At 48.1% G+C, this 22,530-nt stretch overlaps 1 protein-coding gene across 1 annotated transcript in view; it reads right to left on the minus strand.

Annotated features, from left to right (window-relative positions):
• Positions 1–4,590: 4,590 nt before the first annotated feature.
• Positions 4,591–22,530, minus strand: part of ERN1 (endoplasmic reticulum to nucleus signaling 1) — a 95,341-nt gene continuing 77,401 nt past the window's right edge. The window contains exons 13-24 of the mRNA XM_011997128.1: positions 21,832–21,950; positions 19,217–19,408; positions 17,424–17,697; positions 16,486–16,576; positions 15,994–16,183; positions 15,013–15,112; positions 14,523–14,722; positions 10,761–10,908; positions 9,564–9,691; positions 7,034–7,157; positions 6,535–6,602; positions 4,591–5,845 (exon numbers count right to left, since the gene is read on the minus strand). Of these exons, the coding sequence (XP_011852518.1) occupies positions 5,633–5,845; positions 6,535–6,602; positions 7,034–7,157; positions 9,564–9,691; positions 10,761–10,908; positions 14,523–14,722; positions 15,013–15,112; positions 15,994–16,183; positions 16,486–16,576; positions 17,424–17,697; positions 19,217–19,408; positions 21,832–21,950 (1,847 nt within the window). The 3' untranslated portion in view covers positions 4,591–5,632. The remainder of the gene's footprint in view (positions 5,846–6,534; positions 6,603–7,033; positions 7,158–9,563; positions 9,692–10,760; positions 10,909–14,522; positions 14,723–15,012; positions 15,113–15,993; positions 16,184–16,485; positions 16,577–17,423; positions 17,698–19,216; positions 19,409–21,831; positions 21,951–22,530) is intronic.

Here is a 22,530-nt window from a genome sequence, read left to right on the forward strand (position 1 = left end):
CAACTTGCAGTCACAACCCTCTACCGGTGACACAATGACACCTCGCCGCCCTTCATTCGCCCTTGGAGTTGGCTGTGTCCGAGACTGCATCTCAGAGGACGTGTGTGTCCAGAGGTCTCAGGGTTGCTCCTGGTGCCCTGTGAGGCATGAAGGGAGCAGGATGGGGTAGTCGCAGGTGGAGCTTGTGGAGGGCAGGAGCCAGGCTGGATGCAGCCTCTGATAAGCTGTCCTGGGGTGGGTGGGCCCTTGGGATGCTCCCTTGTAAGCTGCCCCCGGCCTGGCACTGCAAGAGCAAGTAGAGCCTCACCTGTCCATAGAGAGGGCGCAGGGGAAGGAGCAGGTATGTTGGGAGGATCGCAAAGTCCAAGCAGACGTCAGCTGAGCTCATTCCACATGCTGCTAACCTGCTCTTTGGGGCACTCCCCGCCCTTGTTGGCCTCAATGGCATTTCTCCCCTCCTGGGTTTCCTGGTCCAGTATCCTACCTACTGTACCCATGCCCCAAACTCTGCTCTGAAGCCCAATTCTTACCACGTGGCGTGTCTGTCCCAGCTGGCCACCTTCCTGGAATTCAGCCCAAATCAATACTTTTGGGAACTGCCTGCAAGGTTTCAAAGAAGCTTTTCTGATACACAGCCACCATGGAGGGTGTCCCAGTCCCTGGACCCTGCTGTGGACATGAGGACACCCATCCCCCACCAGCCGAGCCAGCTGCAAAGGACTCATAGTCCAGCCCCGGCCACCCAAGAGGACAGTGAGCACAGCCTGTCTGAGAATGGTATTTGAATCTTTAAGAAAATGAGACTGACTCCAAAATCTAAAACTATCTTTATTGTGGTTGGCTCGACATAAGATGCTGCCATCAATCAGCAGAATTATAAAACTGTACAGGAGGTACAAAAATAGGCTGTTTAACTTAGATAATGACCCTCATGTGTCTTCAAGCTTTAAAAATACACATAAAACTTGTACAATCTGGCAGTTTATAAAATATAAAGCTAAAAAGAGGATTTTGGGTTCCACAAAGAAGACTGTATCACACAATTAACACATACCAATTAAACAATTAACCATCCACACAGAAGACGCAATGGCACAGAATTCTTAAAAATCACCTAAAAATTAACATTTTACCCCGACCAAATTAATCACCCTTTAATGACACTACTGTAAAGCATCCGTCCCATGGAAGGATACAGTATCACTTTTCCAGTTTTAAAATGGTCAGGGGTAAACAAATCTGATGTGCTTTAAGCAAGTACAATTGTAACTGGATACATTTCAGAGTAAAAATTAAATAAATATAAATAGGTTAAATAAATAGGTCATTGCAAAAAGAACACTACACAAGGTTTGCATCTGAGAATGCAGAGTAGGTGACTGGTAATGCTTTCTAGGTAAGTGGGGACTCCCCGTCACAGCTTTAGGGACACTGAAAAGGAATACTGTATCCACCAAACACATACACAGTACACAGGGGAGGTGGGGGCTTTGGCCAAAGTGTTGGTTAAGGCTGCTCCAGTGGGAGGCTCATTGCAGTCACGTTCTTTGTGGTTTGCCAATGTCTACAGAAAGGATTTAAGCGCTGGTACAAAAAGAACCAGGGTTACTCATGGGAAATCACTGTTTCATAAAGATAACAAAGTAGAGGAGGGGAGTAGACCACTGGGTTTAAAAGATGATGTCCAACCTGGGAGGGTGGAATTTTGGCTCACCTAGAGAGGATGCCTGATGACTTCCTGCCAGGAGAAGCCAAAGCCAGGACACAGTCAACCAAAATGACTTCAGGATGGTGAGGGAAGGAACAAGGAAAAGAAACGCTGGGAAATTCAAAGAAAGGCAATCTCAGACACTAAAAGAGCAGAGAGAGAAAGCGAAACGGGGAACTTAAAGAGGCTCCTTCCAGGACGCTGGACTTCTCTTCCAGCACAGAAGGCTGCAAAAGTGGAACTGGCCCCGCTTCCCAGAGGATCACAAGGCCGAGGATCCAATGGGCACACTGCGAGGATCCACGGAGAGGACAGAGAAAGAAACGGCTCTGGGAAAGCCAAACCTGGCCAAAGTCCGACTGCCTGAAAAGAAAGCAGCCAAGATGAGAAAGTTGTACAATCCAAAGGTCCCCCCATCTGCATGAGCGGTTTGATCAGCAACCAATTAATCTCTCTCACTGCAGTGAGAAAGAATTGCCAAAGATAACTGAATCACATGCACACAAAACCTTACCAAAGGCTCAGGGCCAACTCTGATAAGGCCCTTTCTTCTAGAGTTGGTGGGAAGAAACTGCTGGATCTCTCACCTGCAGATCTTCCAGAACATCTATCTGTAACTGATCAGAGTGATGTCTCCTTGGAAGGGCCTCTGACCACCACTGCACCGAGAACACAGCGGGAGGCAGAACACCTGTGCACCCAGGAGTTCACACTTCAGCTGCTAGATTGCTTCGCGGCTAATCAGGGAATACCAATGCTCCCCAAGTGAAAATGCTTTGGTGCCTCATGACTTGTGGACACTTCAAAAACTGAAATTAGGCCGGGCACGGTGGCTCGTGCCTGTAATCCCAGCACTTTGGGAGGCCGAGGCAGGCGGATCACAAGGTTAGGAGATCGAGACTATGCTGGGTAACACGGTGAAACCCTGTCTCTACTAAAAAAAATACAAAAAATTAGCTGGGCATGGTGGCACGCACTGGTAATCACAGCTACTCGGGAGGCTGAGGCAGGAGAATCACTTGAACCCAGGAGGCGGAGGTTGCAGTGAGCAGAGATCGTGCCACTGAACTCCAGCCTGGGCGACAGAGCAAGAATCTGTCTCAAACAAACAAAAAAACTGAAATTAAAAAGACTCGAGAAACAACAAGAGAAATTCTGGCACATGTGCCCAACAGAGGTTCAATACAAGGTTCAAGACAAGATTTAAATAAGTCATAGTGTCCTTTGGATTCCTAACAGATGTGACCAAGTTCCATCTTAAAGATGAAGATAGCGTACAGTATTTCTAAAAAGTTCAACAGCCTTCCGGGATTGGAGAAGTCCCATAACCTGAACTACAGATCAAACAGCTAAGATGCAACACGATACGCGATGGTGCAGAGCTGTTCTGGCCTGAAAAGAACTTTCCACTCGCTGAGCACAGTGGGAAACCAGAATTCTCGAGACTGGAACTGGATACACCAGATGATGCCCAAGGTGTTTTCATGACAAGTACCCACACGAGATCTCTTCAAACAAACCCCCCAGAGGATGGACGGGAACCTGGGCTCCTAAAGGTGACTAAGAGGAGAGACCAGAGGTGATTGGACGAGATCCCTGTGATTCTGGGACAGAAGAGATGAAACCGCAGACACGTGCCCTTCCCCACACACTTCGGTTTCTTTGTGGCAGCAACACTTTTTTATTGTTGTCTCTCATCACAAGTTTCAGGAAAGCAGTTTTGCCTGTCTTGTTCATCGCTGTATCTCCAGCACCCTATATCCTGCCTAGCTCAATACAGTAAGTGCTCAAATAAAATACACTGAATAAATGATTTTGAGAAATCTGGGTGGTTAGAAACTAGTATAAGCAGAAAAGGCATTTGAAACAGTTGTCTCTAGGCAAGTAGGGCTAAAGCAGGGAGATGACACAAAATTGGGCCGCTAGAAATCACCTGGGTACTCCCAAAGAGAAAATCTGTGCTGAGAACAAGGTGGGGGGGCAGTCCCTGTGGCAGTCCTGCTAAACCACTCGTGGCAGCTTCTCCACCTTCTGATCCTCTCTTGGGTTACTGCCAAAGCCCACAGGTAAAGCGCCTTGCAGCCGTGTGGGGAGCAGTCTCAGACCACTTGGCACATGGCAACGAGCAGCAGGAAACGCAGTCTGGCCACGTTTCTGAAAAGTGCACAGCCTTGCTTAGAAGATGCCAAGGACACCGACCAAGGGCCAAGGTTCCAAGGCCTAAGTGAGGTAATCAATGAGATTTAAGGATGTAGGATCATGTTAATAGTAGGCACAAAAGTCACTTTAGCTATGATGAAAGGAGGGGAACTGAATTCTATAAAGGCAGAGTAAGAGCTTTAGATGAGTAACCATGATACAAATACACAAACAGAAAACATCTTACAACATGAAGAAACAGTGATTTCTCTGTGAGTGAGTAAAATTCAACAATCCCATTCTTAATACTGAATGGAGTCTCTGAGTTCACCAGGCCTGAGCCGCAATGATCCCCCAACTGGCTGGAGAAAGTACACGGACAACATCTTACACGGTAGGCTGATTGCATTTTAACCTCTAAGGCTCTTGGGAGAGAAAAGACAAAAGTTTTGATGGAAACTAAAGCTAAAAATTATGTTAAGTTTAGAAAAAAACAGTATGGCACAAACATAATCTAGAGACTGTTCAATACATTTACATAGTGTTGCTATAATGTTTTACTCTTCAGCATTAGAGAATGTTCTATACATGAACACTCTTTCTTGAGGGGATGGTGATTTTTGGTACCACAAAAAAATAGAAGATGTATTCTATCTATTTATTCTTCACAAGTAAGCTTCAAGTTTAGCTTACTCATGCTGACATAGCATTCTACAGTATAATTAAAATATAGTTATTAAAATTTGCCAAGAAAAACAAAACAGCTGGCCCATGAAGTACACAGTGACCCTGGCCTTGGCCCCACCCTGGCCCTGACTCACCATGAGCCTCTTGTTCCACCAGCCTTGGGGACGAAGGAGGCTGACTGACTACTCGCTGGCCCAGGGCTTTCTCCTGATGACCAGGAGGGTCCCATTCGGCAGCCTCCCTCTGGTCCTGAAGGCTAGCCCCTGTCTGGGTCTTAGCTGCTCTCCTTGAAGGCCAGGGAATCTTTACCTCTTGCCCTAAGCACTCCTGAGCACCACCTCCAGATGGCCCAGGGCACATCCACCAAAGGCCACTGTTCTGGCCACTGGCACTGAGCCACGACTGCCTCCAGAACACAGCAGCCTCTTCATTTCTGAGACCTGCAGGCACGACCCCACCTGCTGGCGTGCATAGCTGACCGGTCCCTAATGCCACGCCTCATGCTCACGGCTCCTGCTGCCTCTGTAGAAACACTAGTTAACAGTGACCTGGGCTACTCTGGGCACATCTGTGATCGATGAGGCATCTCATACCGCAGGACGACACCCTCTGAACTCCATCCTCCTTGTCAGCATCCCCCACCACTCAAGTCCGGTCTCCAGCGAAGGCTGCACTTGGTGCGTCTCAGCCTAGCTGCCCCAGCACGCAAGCAAAATGCAGGATTCCCTCCTACCCCTTCCTGAAAGGCCCACAGACTTGACATTAAGCAGGAATTAAAAAAAAAAAGTCTGACGCAAGTTTATCCAGTAGACGGTTGGGGGTGCTACTCGCTCTGTCTTTGAGGCTCTCCTTTGCAGACATCCTGACTGTAAGGCTTTTAGGGCCAGCATCTTCCCAGCTCCCTGTAGGTCACGAGGGGCCACTTCTCCCACTTCCTGGGGTCAGCACTGTCCTCTGTGGGCTGCAGAGCAGGCGGCTCAAGGCACTTGGTTTGGGAAGCCTGGTCTCCCTGCAAAGCCGGGAGGTGTCAGGCTCTAATTGTGGTGACCAGGCCCTCAGTCACAGCTGGGGCCACCAGAACAGAGGGGCCGCCCTTGCTCAGAGGGCATCTGGAGTCACTGGGGGCTGGGGCTCTGGGGGCCTGTGGAAGTAGTAGGGCTGGAAGAGTCTCTCGTGGCTGCACAGCTCCATGGCCCGGTAGGTGTGTGCGAGGAGGTGGGGGAAGCGAGACGTGAAGTAGGACACAAAGTCATCAGGGAGGGACCCCAGCGTCTCCCGCACCTCCGCAGGCAGTTCCCGGTAGTGGTGCTTCTGCAAAGAGAGTTGGAAAGCTTGGGAGGTTAGAAAGGGGTTAGAAAGCTTGGGAAGTGTTGACAAAACACCCTTTCATCATGCAAGGAAGAGAAAGAATATGAGTGTTGCTTGGTTTTTGGTAAAGAAAAGGAAAAAAGGCTTATGTATCCAATAATCCAGCCCCACCATCTCCCTTGCTTCCCTCACTCAGGAGGAGGCCTCGAAGCGAGCAAGGCCCAGCCAGTCCAGCAGGGGCTCAAGCCTTCTGTGACAGTCAGGACCTGGAGACACTCCTGGTCACCTCAGGAGGAGTAAAGTTGCCTGAGACTGGAGTGTCTGTCCCAGCGGGGTCCCCGCATTCGAGGCATGTTTATACATGTTCACACACAGTGGCTGCATCAGACAGGGAGAAGGCCCCACAAAAGTCAGTAACCAGAGACCATGAGGGACACGGGCCGCAGAGCACTGCTTCCCAGAACTTCATCTGCACCTGCGTCCCTGAAGGGAAAACCAGCATAAAAGAAGCAATAGCCTGCAGTTTGTCAAGTCCAGCTGAAGCTGCCTAGCTCCTGAGAGATGAGAATGCCAGCACGGATAGAAGATTTATCAAGAATGGATGAAAGGAGGAAGGTGTCCGTGTCAGCGTGAGTAGCATCCCCAACCATCTACTGGATAAACTTCCTCCCCAGTATTTACACACCGCTTACCTTATTTCTCATGGCTCGGAGGAGATCTCTGACAGAACCACCTTTATAGGTCCTGAATTTACGCAGGTCTAGAAAAACATTGAGGGACGCAATGGGTAATCAAATTTAAAACTAATACATTCTAAAAGAAAAGAATTCCCGGGTTCTGGGGATTACGGAGTTGTACCGAAAGGTGAGGTCACTCCACACCCAGTCACAGGAGCAGATCCTCCCATCCAACCCAAGGGCGGTGTCCCCCTGAACCCCACCTGGTGATCGCACCCAGATCGGAAATGACCACCTAGAGCATGACACCATCACTCACCTGTCACTCTAGGGAACAAAAACGAAACACACATCAGTGTAACCAAACCACAGAGGACACACCCAAGAAAGTCTCAAACCCGACAGGTGGGATCTGGGGCCTGAACAGCCTGGAGCGTCCATTTCCACGTTTACTTCTTGGAAAGGCGGCAGCGGCTTTTGCAACATGCCCTCTCACACACCGCAGTGTGCTCACCTGTCTGGAGGGGGACGGTGATGTTCTCCCGCCAGTCCATCTTCACCACGGCTCTCCCGCCTCTCTCTAACTGCTTCACAATCGGGCCATCCAGGGATTCCTTTTCTATTCGGTCGCTCACGTCCTGTGAGAGAAACAAGGGCAGCAGATGATGGACAGTGCCGGAGATACTGAGAGCTGTGCGATTGGGATTCTGAGTAACAGACGGTCACTGGCACATGAGCCATGAAGGGATGACGGCCCCTAGGCCCAGACTGCAGCCTGCCCCAGAGCTGGGCAGCAGGCACCCTGCCCTCTGCCTCCCTCATTCGTGTCTTTCCCTGTGAGGTGCCCTGTCTGTTCCTCATGAAGGACGGGTCCACAGAGAGCTTCTCCATGACAGAGAAGCTTCACAGAGTACACCTGCACATAGACCATGAACGCATACCCTGAATTTCACATGTGCACACACGTGCCATGTGTATGAAGCCACAAGTGCAATCTATATCCACCGAACCAAAACCAAAAAGAAAAGGAAAGCTCAGATTTGATGTGCATCCTGTGCTTTGTCTACTCACTGAAACATGGTATGCTCAAGCCCATAACTAGTGGAGGGTCGCCACTCCTCCCTCCAACAGTAGAAAAGACCAGTGAAGCCGGGCCTTCTTCTCAAAGAGGAAACTTGGTGGCAAGAGTATGGGCTCCAGGTGCTTCTGTTGGGATTCAAACCTTGCTCTGCATTTGACTTTGGAAATAAGGAGAGGGTCAGGAAGCACCCAAGTACAGGCCTCTTGAAGTCCCATCAGTAAGACAGGTCGACAGCTGAGGACACAGGGAGTGGTGAGCCCTGCCTACATCAATGTTAAGTAGCCTTAGGAGACCGTTTTCTCAGAGCAGCCTTTTCTATAATGAAGACGAAGCCAGACTGGCTGAATTCCTACTTTACAATTGTCAGAGAAAAGCTGTGGAGAGGTCAGATCGTCAGCTTGGGTGCACTGGGAACACACGTGTCTGAGCTGCAAAGCTGTTACAGCTAAATGACCTGGGTGGAAGCCAGGTGTGTTTGACAGACATATACCTGGAGATACTAAGCATTTAAATCTTGTCCCATGGTGGGTGAAGGTCCCTTTGCATGGGTTTTATTCGTGTTCTGTATTTTGTGATCGAAATGACCTGGCTGGTTTTCACAAGTCCCTGGAAGACACATGGACTTGAGAATTTTCACATCATGTCCATGGACACAGTGACCAATCCTTAGGCTATAACATGGAAGACAGCATTGAACTCTCCCCAGCCCGATCCATCTGAATGGTTTCTGAGCCCCCACCTTGGGCCAGGAGGCAGGGACACAGTAGTGAATGCAGCAGTCAAGCACTCCTGCCCTTGAGGAGCTTACATTCTGGGGGCTTCCCTCTGGCCAAGGCCCCAGTCCGACCCCCGGAGAGCATGACGGTCACTTCTGAGTATGGTGCTCACTAAAATGTACTCTGCCTGGACCCAAGGGGAAAAGTACTGCCCCACAAGCCTGCTCTTCAGAGCCACGCACTGGGAAGGCGGTGATCGGGTGAGTTATGTTCAATTCATACATGGAAGACTTTGAAAAACACATCACCTCTTCAAAAGTCACCTGACATTGTCACAAAGCTTTTAAATAGTCAAATTGCCAAAGGAGTTCTAACTTTGCAGAACCTATTTTAAGCAAAATGAGATCTGGGCAAAGACTGTGTAAAAGATGATAGAACCAAATACAATATAAGAAAGCATTTAAATTTATGACACTTGGGCTGGGCGTGGTGGTTCATGCCTGTAATCCCAGCACTTTGGGAGGCTGAAGCGGGCAGATCACCTGAGGTCAGGAGTTCGAGACCAGACTGGCCAAGATGGTGAAACCCCATATCTACTAAAAATACAAAAAAAGTTAGCCAGGCCTGGTGGTGCATATCTGTAATCCCAGCTACTCAGGTAGCTGAGGCAGGAGAATCACTTGAACCTGGGAGGCAGAGGTTGCAGTGACCCAAGATTGCACCACTGTACTCCAGCCTGGGTAACGGAGTGAGACGCTGTCTCAAAAAATAAATAAATAAATAAATAAACTTAAGACACTTGAATGAAATTACATGATGCCTGAGATTTGCTTTGAAATAACCTGGGGAGGGGAGAGGGTGAAGGTTAATACTTGTTGAACCTGAGGGATGAATAAAGGATGCTCGTTATAGCGTTTAAACATTTATGTATTATATGTTTGGAAATTCCATAATCTAAAGCTTAACAATTATGGCACATCCATATGAAAGAATACTATGGACATTGGAATTTTAGAACTTTAACATGAAAGATACAATTGAAAAAAAAAAGCAGGTTCTGAAACTGTATATATGGTTAGATCCCAAGTATACTTTTATATATGAAGAAAACATTAAAACATCAGCCATGATTATCTCTCAGTTTTAGGGTAATAGGCAATTTGTTTTATTCTTTGTCCTTTTCTATATTTTCAAAATCTGAAAAACATTAAATGAAGACTCTGGATAAAGAGAACAAACGTCTCTACCTGGAAGAACTGAAGCTGCTTCTCTAGGCTCCAGAAGAACGGGTGTTTCAGCACGTGCTTCGCTGAGGGGCGTTTCTGAGGATCCATCGCAATCATCTTCTCTATCAATTCACGTGCAATGACGTCTTCTATAAAGGAGGAAAATGAGCAACTCACGATTACCAGTCCAAAGTCACAGGGAAATACCAAAACTTTAAAAAGCTGCATACCCTCTCATTTATGATTCTATTTAGAGGAATTTATTCCAATCAAATAATTAGGAACAGACACAAAACCTCAGCCAATGAGGTGAGTCCTCACTGCATGGTTTGTGAAGGAAGTGACTGTGAACATCCAACATCAGAGGCCCGAGTGGATATATTACTGTGCCTCTCTACGCTGGGCCATGAGCTGTTAAAATGCAGCTGTGGCTAAATACAGATTGTTGTGGACAGACATTCAAGGTGACGTTGAAAAACGTGCATGTTGCAAAACAGGATGCAGGATTTAACCTTATCTTTATAAAATATGCATACACATCTAGATAAATGACTAGAATAACATATATGCAAAGGTATTAACAGCCATCATTTATCCCTGTATAATGGGACTACATGGGCCTTTATGCTAATCTGTGTTTTCTACAATAAGGAAAATCAACCATAAACAAAACAATAATTTAGTTTTAATTTTTTCAAAAGGCAGCATTGGAGTGTCATGGGCCAATTACCAGCCAGGAAAACCTGAAGTCTGAAAGAAAGACTTGTTGCGCCCACACCAGGAGACCAGCAGGGTGAGGATAAAGCTTGTCTGTCCCCAGCCCAGCATGGACCGCACCTGCTGACCACTGGCCCTCACAAGAGAGAAGACAATTTGTCTTCCCAAATGCCAGTGCAGGAAGGGACCACAGATTATTTAACCCTCATGTCACCAGGTAGAAAAAGAAGGTCTCCAAAGGGGGCTTTGTCTAGGTCACACAAGTAGTTGGTGACCTGGAGGAATCTTGGAGCGTCTCAGCTTTAGAAGGTGGTGCCCCAGGGATAACCCTGCCAACCCTCTACCAGATTTGGCACAAGTCTGTAGGTTCCTGAGGCCTGTGGGGTGAGCAGCTGGGGCGCCAGGGCCTCCGTGAGTGCAGAGGTGGCACCAGCCCAGCTCCGCGGGGCCACCTGAGGCAGCTGAGCAGCTGCTCCCAACCCCGACCCCTGGACTGCTCACCGTGCTTCTCTGGGTGCAAGCACTCGAGGCTGCAGGCACCCAGGAGGATGTTGGCCTGCCGCTGCAGGGACTTGCCAAAAGGGTGGCTGCCCTCAGAGATCACGTAGTAAAAGACGCAGCCTGCAGAAAAGATGTCCACCGTGTAGGTCTGAAAAGAGACATGAGGCGTGAGAGGTGTGGAAGCAGAGTTTTCATCCTCACTCACAGCCAGGGAGGGAGGAGCACTGCTGCTGCTTCCGCCACCTGGAAGGTGTTCTGGGAGAATCAGCTGATATACATGAACTGCGCAGAGCAGTGAGGGGTAACCTGCAGCACTGCACGGGTGTCAGAGGTCACAGTGGAGAAGGTGGGCTTGGAGCCACCTAGAAGCCCCTGGTTCCCTCTCATGTGAGATGCGGACACTGACAGCATGCTCCTCATGGGGTTGTTGTCAAGAGAGATGCATTAGTATGCAAAAATGGTTGCTTGCGACAGTGCTTGGCCCATCAAAAGCTCTCCTGGCTGTTATATATTCCTTACCCCCAACATGAAAGTGCTCACAGGCAGGGTCTCTGTGTCATTGCTTTCCTGCTGTACCCCCAGGGCCCAGAATGGTGCCTGCACACAGTAGGTAGCAAAATTGCTAATAAGTGAATAAAACAGCTTATGATTCAAAAACAGCCCCAGAAACAAACTATCTGACAAGTTACCAAGGAGGTCATTTTTGATGTTAATCCGAGAAAGCCTCTCAATTATGCCATGAAACCATTCTGTGTCTACAGATGAGCTTCCTTTGAGGGAAATGTACGTTTGTGTTTTTTAGCTCATGCTACCTGGGGTGTAACACCAGGGTGGTTCCTGAGCACAGCTCAGGTCCCTGTTACTAGGCCCCGCCTCTGAGATTCTCCACTAGGTGAAGTGAGGGTCTAGTCAGAGGAACCAGGGGTTCATCGCCTTCCATGCTGGAGGAGACACACCTTGAACAACACAGCACTCTCAGCCTCACAACAACATTGTGAGGTGAGCAGAGCAAATACTTTCATCCCCAGATAAGAATGTGGATAGAAAGGTTGCATGACAAGCTCACGGTCACTGCTGGATGTGACAAACCAGGATGGCATTCAGGTCTTCCAATCTCCACACCTACCATGCTTTATTCCACCTCACCAGATTTTCCCTTAGGAAGGCGCTGGATTCAGGACAGGAGGAACATGGCCACCACAGCTGGAGCTCGCCCCTGATTCCCAGAGCTCTCCAGGTCTCCCACGCCCCCTACACTCTGTGCCACCTGCTGTCCCAGCATAGTCAACACTAAGGTGAAGAGGCATCTTTCCAACCTCCGTGGCCCCAATTATGTTCTTTCCCAAACTTATTATTGCCACTTGTCCTTGTAATTTGAATATTCCATAAGCTGTCAAACATGAGTGCCACGAATTTTGAGGTAAGCTGAATCTTTAGAAAGACTCCACAAAGGAAAGGGAATGGTTACAAGAGCTGTTGCGGCATTCGGTGTGGTGGACTCAACTGTAAGGGACTGGGTCATGAAGCGTTAAAAACCAGGCTTCTGCTCTCAAATCGCTTAGGAAGTGTTTGAAGTGTCCAAGCCTCCATGCAGAAGTGGTACAGGAGTGTGCTTAATGCAAGGTGGAAAATGAGGACTCCAGTCAGTCAGACCCAAATCTGAAAAGACCTTAGCCTACAGTACAAGATTTCTATGACTTAAGGGCTTATATTACTTGCTTTAAGTTAAAATTAAGTGTTACGGCGTGTGTACGTGTTTTTATGATTCTTCACTGTAACTGACTTCTTTGATGAACTGACCAGCTGCTGGTCCCCAGTGAGCTGGGTAAGAGAGGACCATATCTAATCCACTCAAGATGGCTGACCCATCCAGGTCTCCATCGGGCAGTGTCCAAGGTGAGCCTCAGCGACCTGTGCTAGAATAAGGTGCTCAAATGTGAGTGCACTCCTAGCAAATGGATGCAGAAGCCAGCTTGAAGGGGTTCCAGGTTGACCAAATTTGGAACAATTTGTGTATCAAAAGAAGTAAATAACAAAAAAAGGATGAAAATGGATTATAACATTAGTTTCAAAATCCTTGAGCCCATAGTGATCAAGAAAAAAAAAAAGAGAGAGAGAGAGAGAAGAAAGTGAAAAGAAAGCTCTGCTTTACAGAAAAATGTCAGCTAATAACGCAGAAGAATTTCTACTGAACTGAGTACTTCAGGCAAGGGTGATCAACACATGCTAAACCACTGCGTGAGTGACTGTCAGTAAACAGGATATCACATTGTGCTGAAGGATCACCCCAAATACTAACAACAGAGGAGGAAATGAACCCTTATGATAGCGAGATCAGCTGTAGCATCACTAAGAGGAGGCGATAACAATCTTACAGATACAATCTTACAGATACAATCTGCCATCACATGCTTTCTGATGCAGAGACCTGTGATCTACTCATGCCAAAAACATTTAACTTGAACCTAATCAAGCCTCTACACCTAACTTCTGGTTTCCAGGAAATACGAGGAATACAGAGAAATGTTCAACGTTGTCATGAGGAAACAAGTAAACAAATCAGAATGGGGCATTTTATAACCCACTGCCTGGACTCTTCAAAATGGAACTTCAACATGGAACAAAATATAGGTGGGAAGATGTGTAAATTCCAAGAGACAGAATCAAATGTAATGCAAGACACTTGATTCCATCCTGGTATACAAAACCCAGTAGGTGTCGAACCCAGTAGGTAGCTAAATACGCAGCTCTATAAAAGACATTTGGGGACTAATTGGGGAAATTTGAATATGGATTGAATATGAGATGATGGATAGAAACAGTATTAATTGTTGAGGTGGGATAATGGTATTGTGGTTGGAAACACAATGTATTCCTTAGGAGACATGTGCTGAGGTCTTCAGGGGTGAAGGGTCAGGATGCCTGCTACTTATATTCAAATGGTTCAGTAATAGGCAAAGATAAAGCAAATGTGGCAAAAGTTTTAACAAACGTTGAATCTAGGTGGAGGTATACAGGTATTCATGTTAACATTCTTTCAGCCAGATGCTGTGGCTCATGTCTGTAATCCCAGCACTTTGGGAGGCTAAACCTGAGCCCAGGAGTTTAAGACCAGCCTGGGCAAAATAGCGAGATTCCACCTCTAAAAAATTTTTTTCTTTCAATTTTCTCTATGTCTAAAAATTATCAAAATAAGTTGAGAAAACAAAAAAATTTAAAAATAATGAAAACTTGAAGTTTGCTCATGCTGTGCAAGTCCTGACTTCCCAGTTTACCAAAATTAAAAAGGGGTTAAAAAGTGATTGATTTAGCTGGGTGTGGTGGCAGGTACCAGTAATCCCAGCTACTCAGGAGGCTGAGGCAGGAGAATCGCTCGAACCTGGGAGGTGGAGGTTGCAGTGAGCTGAGATCACACCACTACACTCCAGCCTGCGTGACAGAGTAAGACTCTGTCTCAAAACAAAAACAAACAAAAACAAACAAAAAAACAAACAAAAAACCAACCAACCAACAAAACAAAAAAACAAAAAAACAAGTAATTGGAAGAATAGGGGAAAAAAATAGATAATTGCCCACATTTGCCCCTTTAATCATCTGAACATGAGATGACATAGAAAGTTCACACGGAAGCTCTTGGTGAAAGGAATGCCATTCTCCAGCTACACGGGCATCAGCCCCCAAACCTGGAATTTAAAGGTTCTACTCCTGAAGATACAACGGGCTGGTTCTGTAGTTTTCAAAGGGCCATAGCCTATTACTCACAGGGTTCTCCTTACAGTCTTCGCTCAGCATCTCTGGAGCGATCCAGCCTTCTGTGCCAGGCACCCCAGATCGGCGGCTGAAGCTGTGCCTGCCCGCTGCCAGCTTCTTGCACAGGCCAAAGTCAGAGATCATGGCCTTGATCTTGCCATGTGCATTGGGCATGGATATGAGAATGTTGTGGGGCTTTAGGTCTCTGTGAACTAATAGAGAACTCCAGATTAGTCCAATGCTTACCAGGAGCAACCCCAGGCCTCCTCCTCCAATGGGGAGTATGTCCTCGTCAGACTCCCAGGATGCCTGCCGCCACCTGGCTCTGGTATTCAACTATGTAGGATTCCTCCTCAAATTCTTACACCACTCGTCTTTGCTACTGGCGATGTAGCCAAGAGATTGAACAGAAGCAAGGCCCACCCAAGCTACTGGTTAGCCCCACCTGGGTCACTGATTACCCCTACCCGGGCTGTTGGCCTGCTAAAGCGCGGCCTCTCACCGATGTTGAGGGAGTGAAGGTGGGCCAGGCCCGATGTGGTCTGCTGCAGCAAGGTGATGGGCTCCAGGCCGAGATGAGCGAAGTCCTTCTGCTCCACATACTGCAAAAGACATGACAACGAGGTCACGGCACACAGTCCTCAGGACTTGGCCCCTCAGCTCGTTTTCTTTGATACCATTTTAAGAAAGAAACGGGAAGTTTTACTGACAACATTCTGTCTAAATCTATATTTTCCAACAAGGAGCAAAGCTCCAATCTACTAATTTACAATAAGAAAGATAAGAAGGCAAGAAACTCAAGTTCATTGCCTCATATAGGTAAACCTACAAAGGAATCCAAATGATACTGATAGAGTTTCAAGGTGAGCCTGGAAACTGAACAAAAGGAGTTTGCTGGATGATCTGAAAGCCTGGAGTTACCAGCCGGCATCCTTCAAGCCCACACCAGCCATGACTGAAGATGGGAGGAACAACTGTCCAGGTTTCCTGGAGGCAAAGAGGGAGAGACATGCCAACTGCAAGCAGACTGCCCAGGCATGCGGGGGGACCACCCTGTTACAACTAGAGGGATGAAAATGCTCCATATTTTGACTGTGTACGTGGTTAAATGGGTATAGACATTTGTCAAACTTCATCAAGCTGTACATTTAAAATGAATACAATTCACTGTAACTTTTTTTTTTTTTCTGATGGGTTCTCACTCTGTTGTCCAGGCTGGAGTACAGTGGCACAATCACTGCTTACTGCAGCCTCGATCTCCTAGGCTCAAGCAATCTTCCCACCTCAGCCTCCCAAGTAGCTGGGGCTATAGGAGCACAGTACTAGGCCTGGCTAATTTTTGGTTTCTTTGTAGAGATGGGGTTTCACCATGTTGTCCAGGCTGGTCTCAAACTCCTGAACTCAAGTGATCTGCTCACCTCGGCCTCCCAAAGTGCTATGACTTTAATAAAGTTAACAAAATAATAAAAAAAAATCAATCCACCTCTTGCAGGGTGGCTGCACACAGCTCGATGGCAATGTACTGGAATTGCCGGTCCTTCTCCGTGCAGAAGTAGCGGATCACGTTCGGGTGCTCATCTGATTCTCGCAACAGCTGGACCTCACGGTCTGCGAAGCTAAAACACTCGGGGAGGATCCTCTTCACGGCCACATCACGGTTGTCAAACATGCCCCTGCGGGATGAGGAGCAGGAGTCGTGTCTGGTAAGCACGAGTCAGGCTGTGTAAACGAGGTGAGAACCTGGGTCCACAGCATTCAACTACTGCCTCCCAGCCTAGAGGGCCCCGACTGACTGCCTGGTGGCCCCGGAATCATTGCTTCTCTCAGTGTGCAAGCTCCCTGGAGGTGGGACTCCAAGTGCCTAGGTCACTGCTTTGACCCTGTTGTGCTCTGAGCCTGGCACCAGGCTCGCAACCTGACAGGCAACAACTTAGACACCAGGCGGTGAGGGCAGGGGGCTGGCTAATCCACTCACCGGTACACAATTGTGCCCTCAGCTCCATGGCCCAGGACGTCCTTGGGACAGAAGGAAATTTTCCCAACTATCACCATGCTGGTTTCCTCATCTGGGACAAAACAGGAAAAAGAGAGATTGTTTCAAACAGATTATCACCTAAAGAACCTTGAGGTTAACGTGGTGGCAAGCTTCCTGACCTCAGATTAAGAGATGGGATTTAAGAGGCACTGCACCCCAGACTGCTGCTCAGGAAGAGCCTGCCGGGCTCACTGCCCATGTACACCCAGGGCTGCCTCTTCCCCCTGCCCCTGCATTCTGTTTCTGCCTTTACCTTACTGTGTGATTGCATATAGTAAAACCTTCTGGAAGGCAGGCATTCTCCATAGCATTTCATATACTTATACATATTTATTGTGATATAGTTAGAATGGTTTAATGGTTAACAACAACCCGAAAGTCCACTGTAAAGATCGCACTGAAACACTCAGGAGGCGGTGGTGGACACGTAAAAATGAGGAGACTGCCCGGGACAGAGGGCTCTGAGGTCCCTGCACCAGCTCTGTGCCAATTCCCTCAGAATTGGGGCTCTGACAACTGGCTTGAGCCAACTTCCACAGAGGAAAGCAGATCAACTGTGACACTTTCACACTTGGCCACCGGCTGGCCCTGGGAACTCTCTCCAGCCCAATGGGCAGCTCACCTCTGGTCAGCCGTGACACCCAGCCCTTGTGGAGAGACAGGGGGATGGCCAGAGTGGTCCCCAGAAGGCCCTCTGAGGGGGAGATGCCAAGGGATGGGGCAGAAGCCTTCCCGCAGAGACCCCCAGAGTGCCAGTTAGAGGAGAACACAGTGCATCCCTGAGAATGGCACTTTACAATCTTACGGAGACTCCTTGGACTTCTCAGGAGGTGCTCAAACAAAACACGAAATAGCATCAAGATGGCAATTGGCTTTACCTCCGTCGTCTTGCTCCAGGGAGGGGCTGCTGCCAGCCTTGGAGGCAGAGCTGCCGGAGCAGAGCGAGTGGTTGGAGGCCCTGGGGGACGTGTTGGGGCTGCTGGTGCCCGAGCTCTCTGAGTATGGGCCAGATGTGTCCAGAAGCTCGCCGTCCTGAGCCGTGTCTCCAGGTGGGTGGAAGGGCAGCTGCTGCTGCTGCTGCTGCAGGAGCTGAATCTTCTCCAGTTCCTTCTGGAACTGCTGGTGCTGGAGCTGCTGCTGCTGATGCATGCTCTGGGAAGAGAAACCCATATCCAGACAAGAGCAGCTGTTCCCACAGGGAAACAAACAGGTGGGAAGGGACAGGTCCCAGTGGTGGAGGGAGCATGTGTACTTTATGTGACCCCACAGGGCACAAAGAGACCAGTGAGAAGGCACCTGGAGGCAGAATCGCTTTGACGACTGAAGGTCTTTCTGCCGACTAGTTAGATCCTTGCTCGTACAGCCCACTCCCCAACCCTAGGAGGGGCTGGATGGCCACCAGGGGAAGGACTGTGTCCTAGGCTGAAGGCTGTGCCAGTTTCATTCGGTTCTAAAATTCTGTGATTTTTATGAAAGTCTGAGAGTTGTTGCAAAGGTGAAACCAAACAGGAAGCACAGGTAGCATGGCTGAGCCAGTGGTGGGTGGGGGCAAGCCCCAGGTTTGCCATCTACCATGTCTGTATGTTGGCTAGAGGCTAGCGCACAGATGCTCAGTAGTCCAGAGGGGCAGGTGAGGAAGCTGTGCTCCCCTGCACACACACTGCCAGGAGGTGGCAGTGGGGCTGACACATGGGGAGCCTGGCTAAGGTCCTGCTTCCCCCTTTCATCCCACTGCCTTCCCCGTGGCCACATGCCTCTCAAATACCTGAGGATTCATTCTGTAATTATCTGAAGTAGTAGCGATCTGTGATTATCCCTACCCATGTCCAGGAGGTGGACTGAAGGGACTTCTTTGAGCCACCAACCAACCAGGGAGTCATCTCTCCTTCCCTCCACCACGGGATGGAGTCCTGGAAATGCTGCCTACTAGCTGGGTACCCGTAAGGAAAGTTACTTAGCTCCTCAGGATCTACTTGCTTCCTTTGTGGACAAAAGAAAATCATTATTGACCTATGAGGTCAATAATAATGACCTCATAGGACTGAGTGAGGTGAAAAGTGAAACCATCAGGTGCAGACGTGCCAATGGGGAGTGCCGTAAAGGGTGTGTCATTCCCATTCCTGGGCGGGTCATTAGCTTCCTGAGCTCTCAGGTAACAGCATCTCGATGCTCTGAGCAACCTGCTGAAGGACCACTCCCCTCAGATATTTCATCCCAGCCACAGCCTGCTCCGCTACGGAGCCTGCTCGTTTCCAACTAGAAGTAACGGAATGGCCATGCTGCCTTTTTCACACAAGCTGATCTCACGGGCAGCTTCTTTTTTCTTTGATTGGTTCTTCTCCCCAGCAGACGTTCTAATGGCAGTTTTTAAGAGAGGAAAGGTCTTCATCCATTATCCTTATTCTTTAAAAATACAGATAACTACTCAAAATCATCTTTGAGCAAGGCTTATACATCAGCTCTTACTTGAAAAACACTAAGATTTAGGTACCAAATTGTCCTTTTCTGGGAGGCTAGTGTCTCTTTAATTATGTTTTTGAAGATAAACACTGACTTTTAACTGGGGAACGAAATGTGCTGGTTGTTTTTGTCTCGATCTCACTGACGTGAGGTGACAGGCAGAGACGCCCCAGAAACAGGTGGAGGGCAAAGGGGAAGTGCTGAGCTTTACCAGGGGGTAGGTGATGATGAAGGCCACCCAGCCAATCAGCAGGAAGGTGCTCAGGATGATGGTGGCCACGTCCTTGAGCATGGAGTCCACGGGGGCCTCGGGCCGGGCGGGGGCGTGGGCGGGCTTCTCCTCCACATCCCGAGACACGGTGGTAGGTGCGTTTTCTGAAGTCTGGTCAACCAGGTTGATAACCTTGCATGGGAGAGAGTTGCGACATCACTGCAAAATTTGTAGCCAGATACAGATGAGGCCAGCAATCAAGAGAGGCAATCACTGTTTACAAGGATATGACTGTACTGCAGGGTGTTGCATTTGTTTTAAGCTCACCAAAGATCATGCAGGCAGATAATTGTTGCCTCCTTCAAAGCAATTGCTTTGAGAGACCATGTATCTTTGCAGTGAGGTTATCATTATTCAAAAATAGTTTTTGGAGCAATACTTTTGGCAGGTGTCTTCAGACCCTACATATTTTTTTTTGAAAATCCTCAAAAAGGCAAACACTTCCTCCTTTGATGGTAGGTTCAGTATCCGGGAAAACTCTGAAGTCATCTGCAGCAAAGTCTGGTGAAAAATTGGTATTTGATTTAATAATACCATTTCTCATTAAAAGGAAATTCGCACATATACGGAGACGCATGGCTAGAAAGTAATAAAGCAGTTTTGTGTTGCCTGTAAACCGTCAGTGTAATCCCAAAAATATAATTTATTCCAGTAGTCCACTATTTTTTCAAAGTTTTTAAGAAGCATCAGAAGTGTTTGTTAAAGAAAGTTTAGAAGCCCAAAATTAAATCAGATAAAAATAGAGCTTCCCTAGAGTTCCTCAGAATCTCCAAGACTTCATGGAACATGCATTTAGAAAAATGCATTGATTCATTCTCAAATATCTAGTATTCCAGGTATGCAGTTATCATCTGCCCAACAAAACTAACACAGCCTCCATGGCACGTGCTGAATTTCCCACATGCTAAATTTCCCGCACACTCACACCATTTCACCCCTCCCCCCAGATGGCTGCCTAGAATGTTCTTCTCTCCCCTTCCAGGTGTACCCCTCTTGTTCGCGTCTCTCCCACAGTGCCTCCCACATTTTGGGGGGTTTGTGGCCTGCAGAGTGTATAGGAGGCATCTGGGCATGTGGCCAGGGACATCTGTATGTCTCATCACCATACAGATGCACCTCAGAGTATTTTAATACTTACTTTTTCAAAGACTGTTATCCAAGACTAGATGGTTAAATGTAAAGATCTGACCTGTGGCTACCTCTGGGTGTAAAATTAAGGACACTGTCTTATTTTCTTCTGTATGTGTTTATTTTCTAAGTGTTCAATAATGAATATGCAGGACTTTAATAAGATTATAGGACAATGCTGTTTGAGATTGCTGTTTTAGGAATCAACATATTTCTCCAACTGGGCTACCTCCATAGATGATGGTAAACAGATACTGGGCCCTGGAATCTTGAAAGTCCACAATTTCCTTTGTCTCTGGATAAAGTCTAAATCTCTCAACCGAATTTGTTGTGCTTTTGGTCTCTGCATTAGTCAGCCATTCTCTTCTTCTTCTGACCCTGCTCATGTAGCCCAGGTGTGTCTCTGTTCCTGGGCCCTCCATGGCAGGGTTGCCGAAGTCGCCAAGCCCGAATAGCTCGCTAAGCCTCAGACGTCCCCTCTTCCCCTTCCCTGGCCATGTTGAGTTCCCTCCTGCACAGCCACCCTTCCACCTCCTCCACCGGCTCTGTGCCCCAGAACACTGACCTGTATGGACCAAAGCAATGGCCTCCCCAACCCCCTGTCGTTTCTGACTGTGTAAAGCTAACAGGGGGCGCCAGCAGATGAGAGAGAGGAAGGAGAATGAGGTTGACTTCTATGGGGCTGCTGAATTCCTCAACTGATGGTTTCAGCTCCGGGTCTGCAGTCCTTTCTACTCCCTCTCCTCTGGCTTTAGGCCAAGGTGTGCTAAGAGAGCCCCTGGAACACTGCGCAAATAGTCTCAGGCCACTCTCTGTCTGCTTCATAAAACTTCAGGTCTCATCACTTCTTCAACATTTTTTTTTTTAAAGCAGTAGGGTCTTGCTATGTTGCCCAGGCTGCTCTCAAACTCCTGTGCTCAAGCAATCCTCCTGCCTTGGCCTCCCAAAGCACTGGGATTACAGATGTGAGCCACCCAACCCAGCCTTTAATAGGGCTTGCTCCTCCTCCACAGGGCTTGTTCCAGGCACTGTAACATGGTTCCTTTTTACCCGTGTGAGCCCATTTCCTACTACTCCCTGCTTAGTAGCCTCGGGTCTGGCCTGGCAGCTGGACACACCAGCATTCTTCCCACTCCAGGCCTTTGCCCTTGCTGTACCATCCCTCCTGTGCCCCCTTGCTCCCTCCACTCGGCCAAATCCTACCCATTCATCCAGGTCCAGGCCCAGCTTGGTCCTGCCACCTTTCCTGCACCTTCCTTCACGAGTTGCTTCCTATTCCTCTCCACTAGCCCTTAACTATTTATGTTGTTCGCTTTGGATTCTGGTGCATTCCTCTTCCCTTCCAGACAAGGCTGCATGCTCAGAAGGCAAAGTCAAAGTCTAATGCCTCACCCTCCCAACACCTAACACCAACAACCCCGACTCACTTCCTCAAAGCTCTTTTTCTCTGAATCAGCAGGAATCACATTTTCCCGATGTTTGGGCAGATTGTTGGGAAATCTCTCCAGCATCTTGGTAGATGCAGACAGTGGGGTTTCATGGTGGCCTATGAGAGGAAACAAAACCTTGAGTGAGAACAGTTTCCCGAGCTGCGGTGGCACTCAACGCTAAACTTAGGCAACAGGTGCTACCCACTGAGGGGCCCACAGTGCAAACTCTCAGCAAGACTGCGAGTTAGAGAAAATGAGTGGCAGTTACCAGAAAATTCCATCAAAGCAGGACTTTTACTACTTGATGGCAGAATACAGTATTCCGTGTCTCCTAGTGAGGAGCAAAGAAGTGTCCTTGTCATGACAGGGATCAGGACATTTGGGATGCACCAGACACAAGGCTCATGGGGCTGCATGGGTCCAATCCACAGGTGAAGTATTATGAGGCTTCATTAAAAGTTCAAGGAGTTCTCCTTTCAATGCTTTCCCCTATAACGTCACTCTTCTATGGCTGCCAAATTCCCATCTTGGTATTTAAATTGCTCAGGTGGAGTTCTAGTCCTACTATTATGTAAATGTGAGCTTCCATCCGGGAAAGTGGTACCTTACTTGCAAGACAGCAGTAGGACACACCTGCTAGATGGATGGGGCCGTAGCTCGCTCCACATTCATTCGTTGTTCACTACACAACTATTG

This window comes from Mandrillus leucophaeus, unplaced genomic scaffold (genome assembly GCF_000951045.1).
Source record: "Mandrillus leucophaeus isolate KB7577 unplaced genomic scaffold, Mleu.le_1.0 Scaffold530, whole genome shotgun sequence".
Lineage (NCBI taxonomy): Eukaryota > Metazoa > Chordata > Mammalia > Primates > Cercopithecidae > Mandrillus > Mandrillus leucophaeus.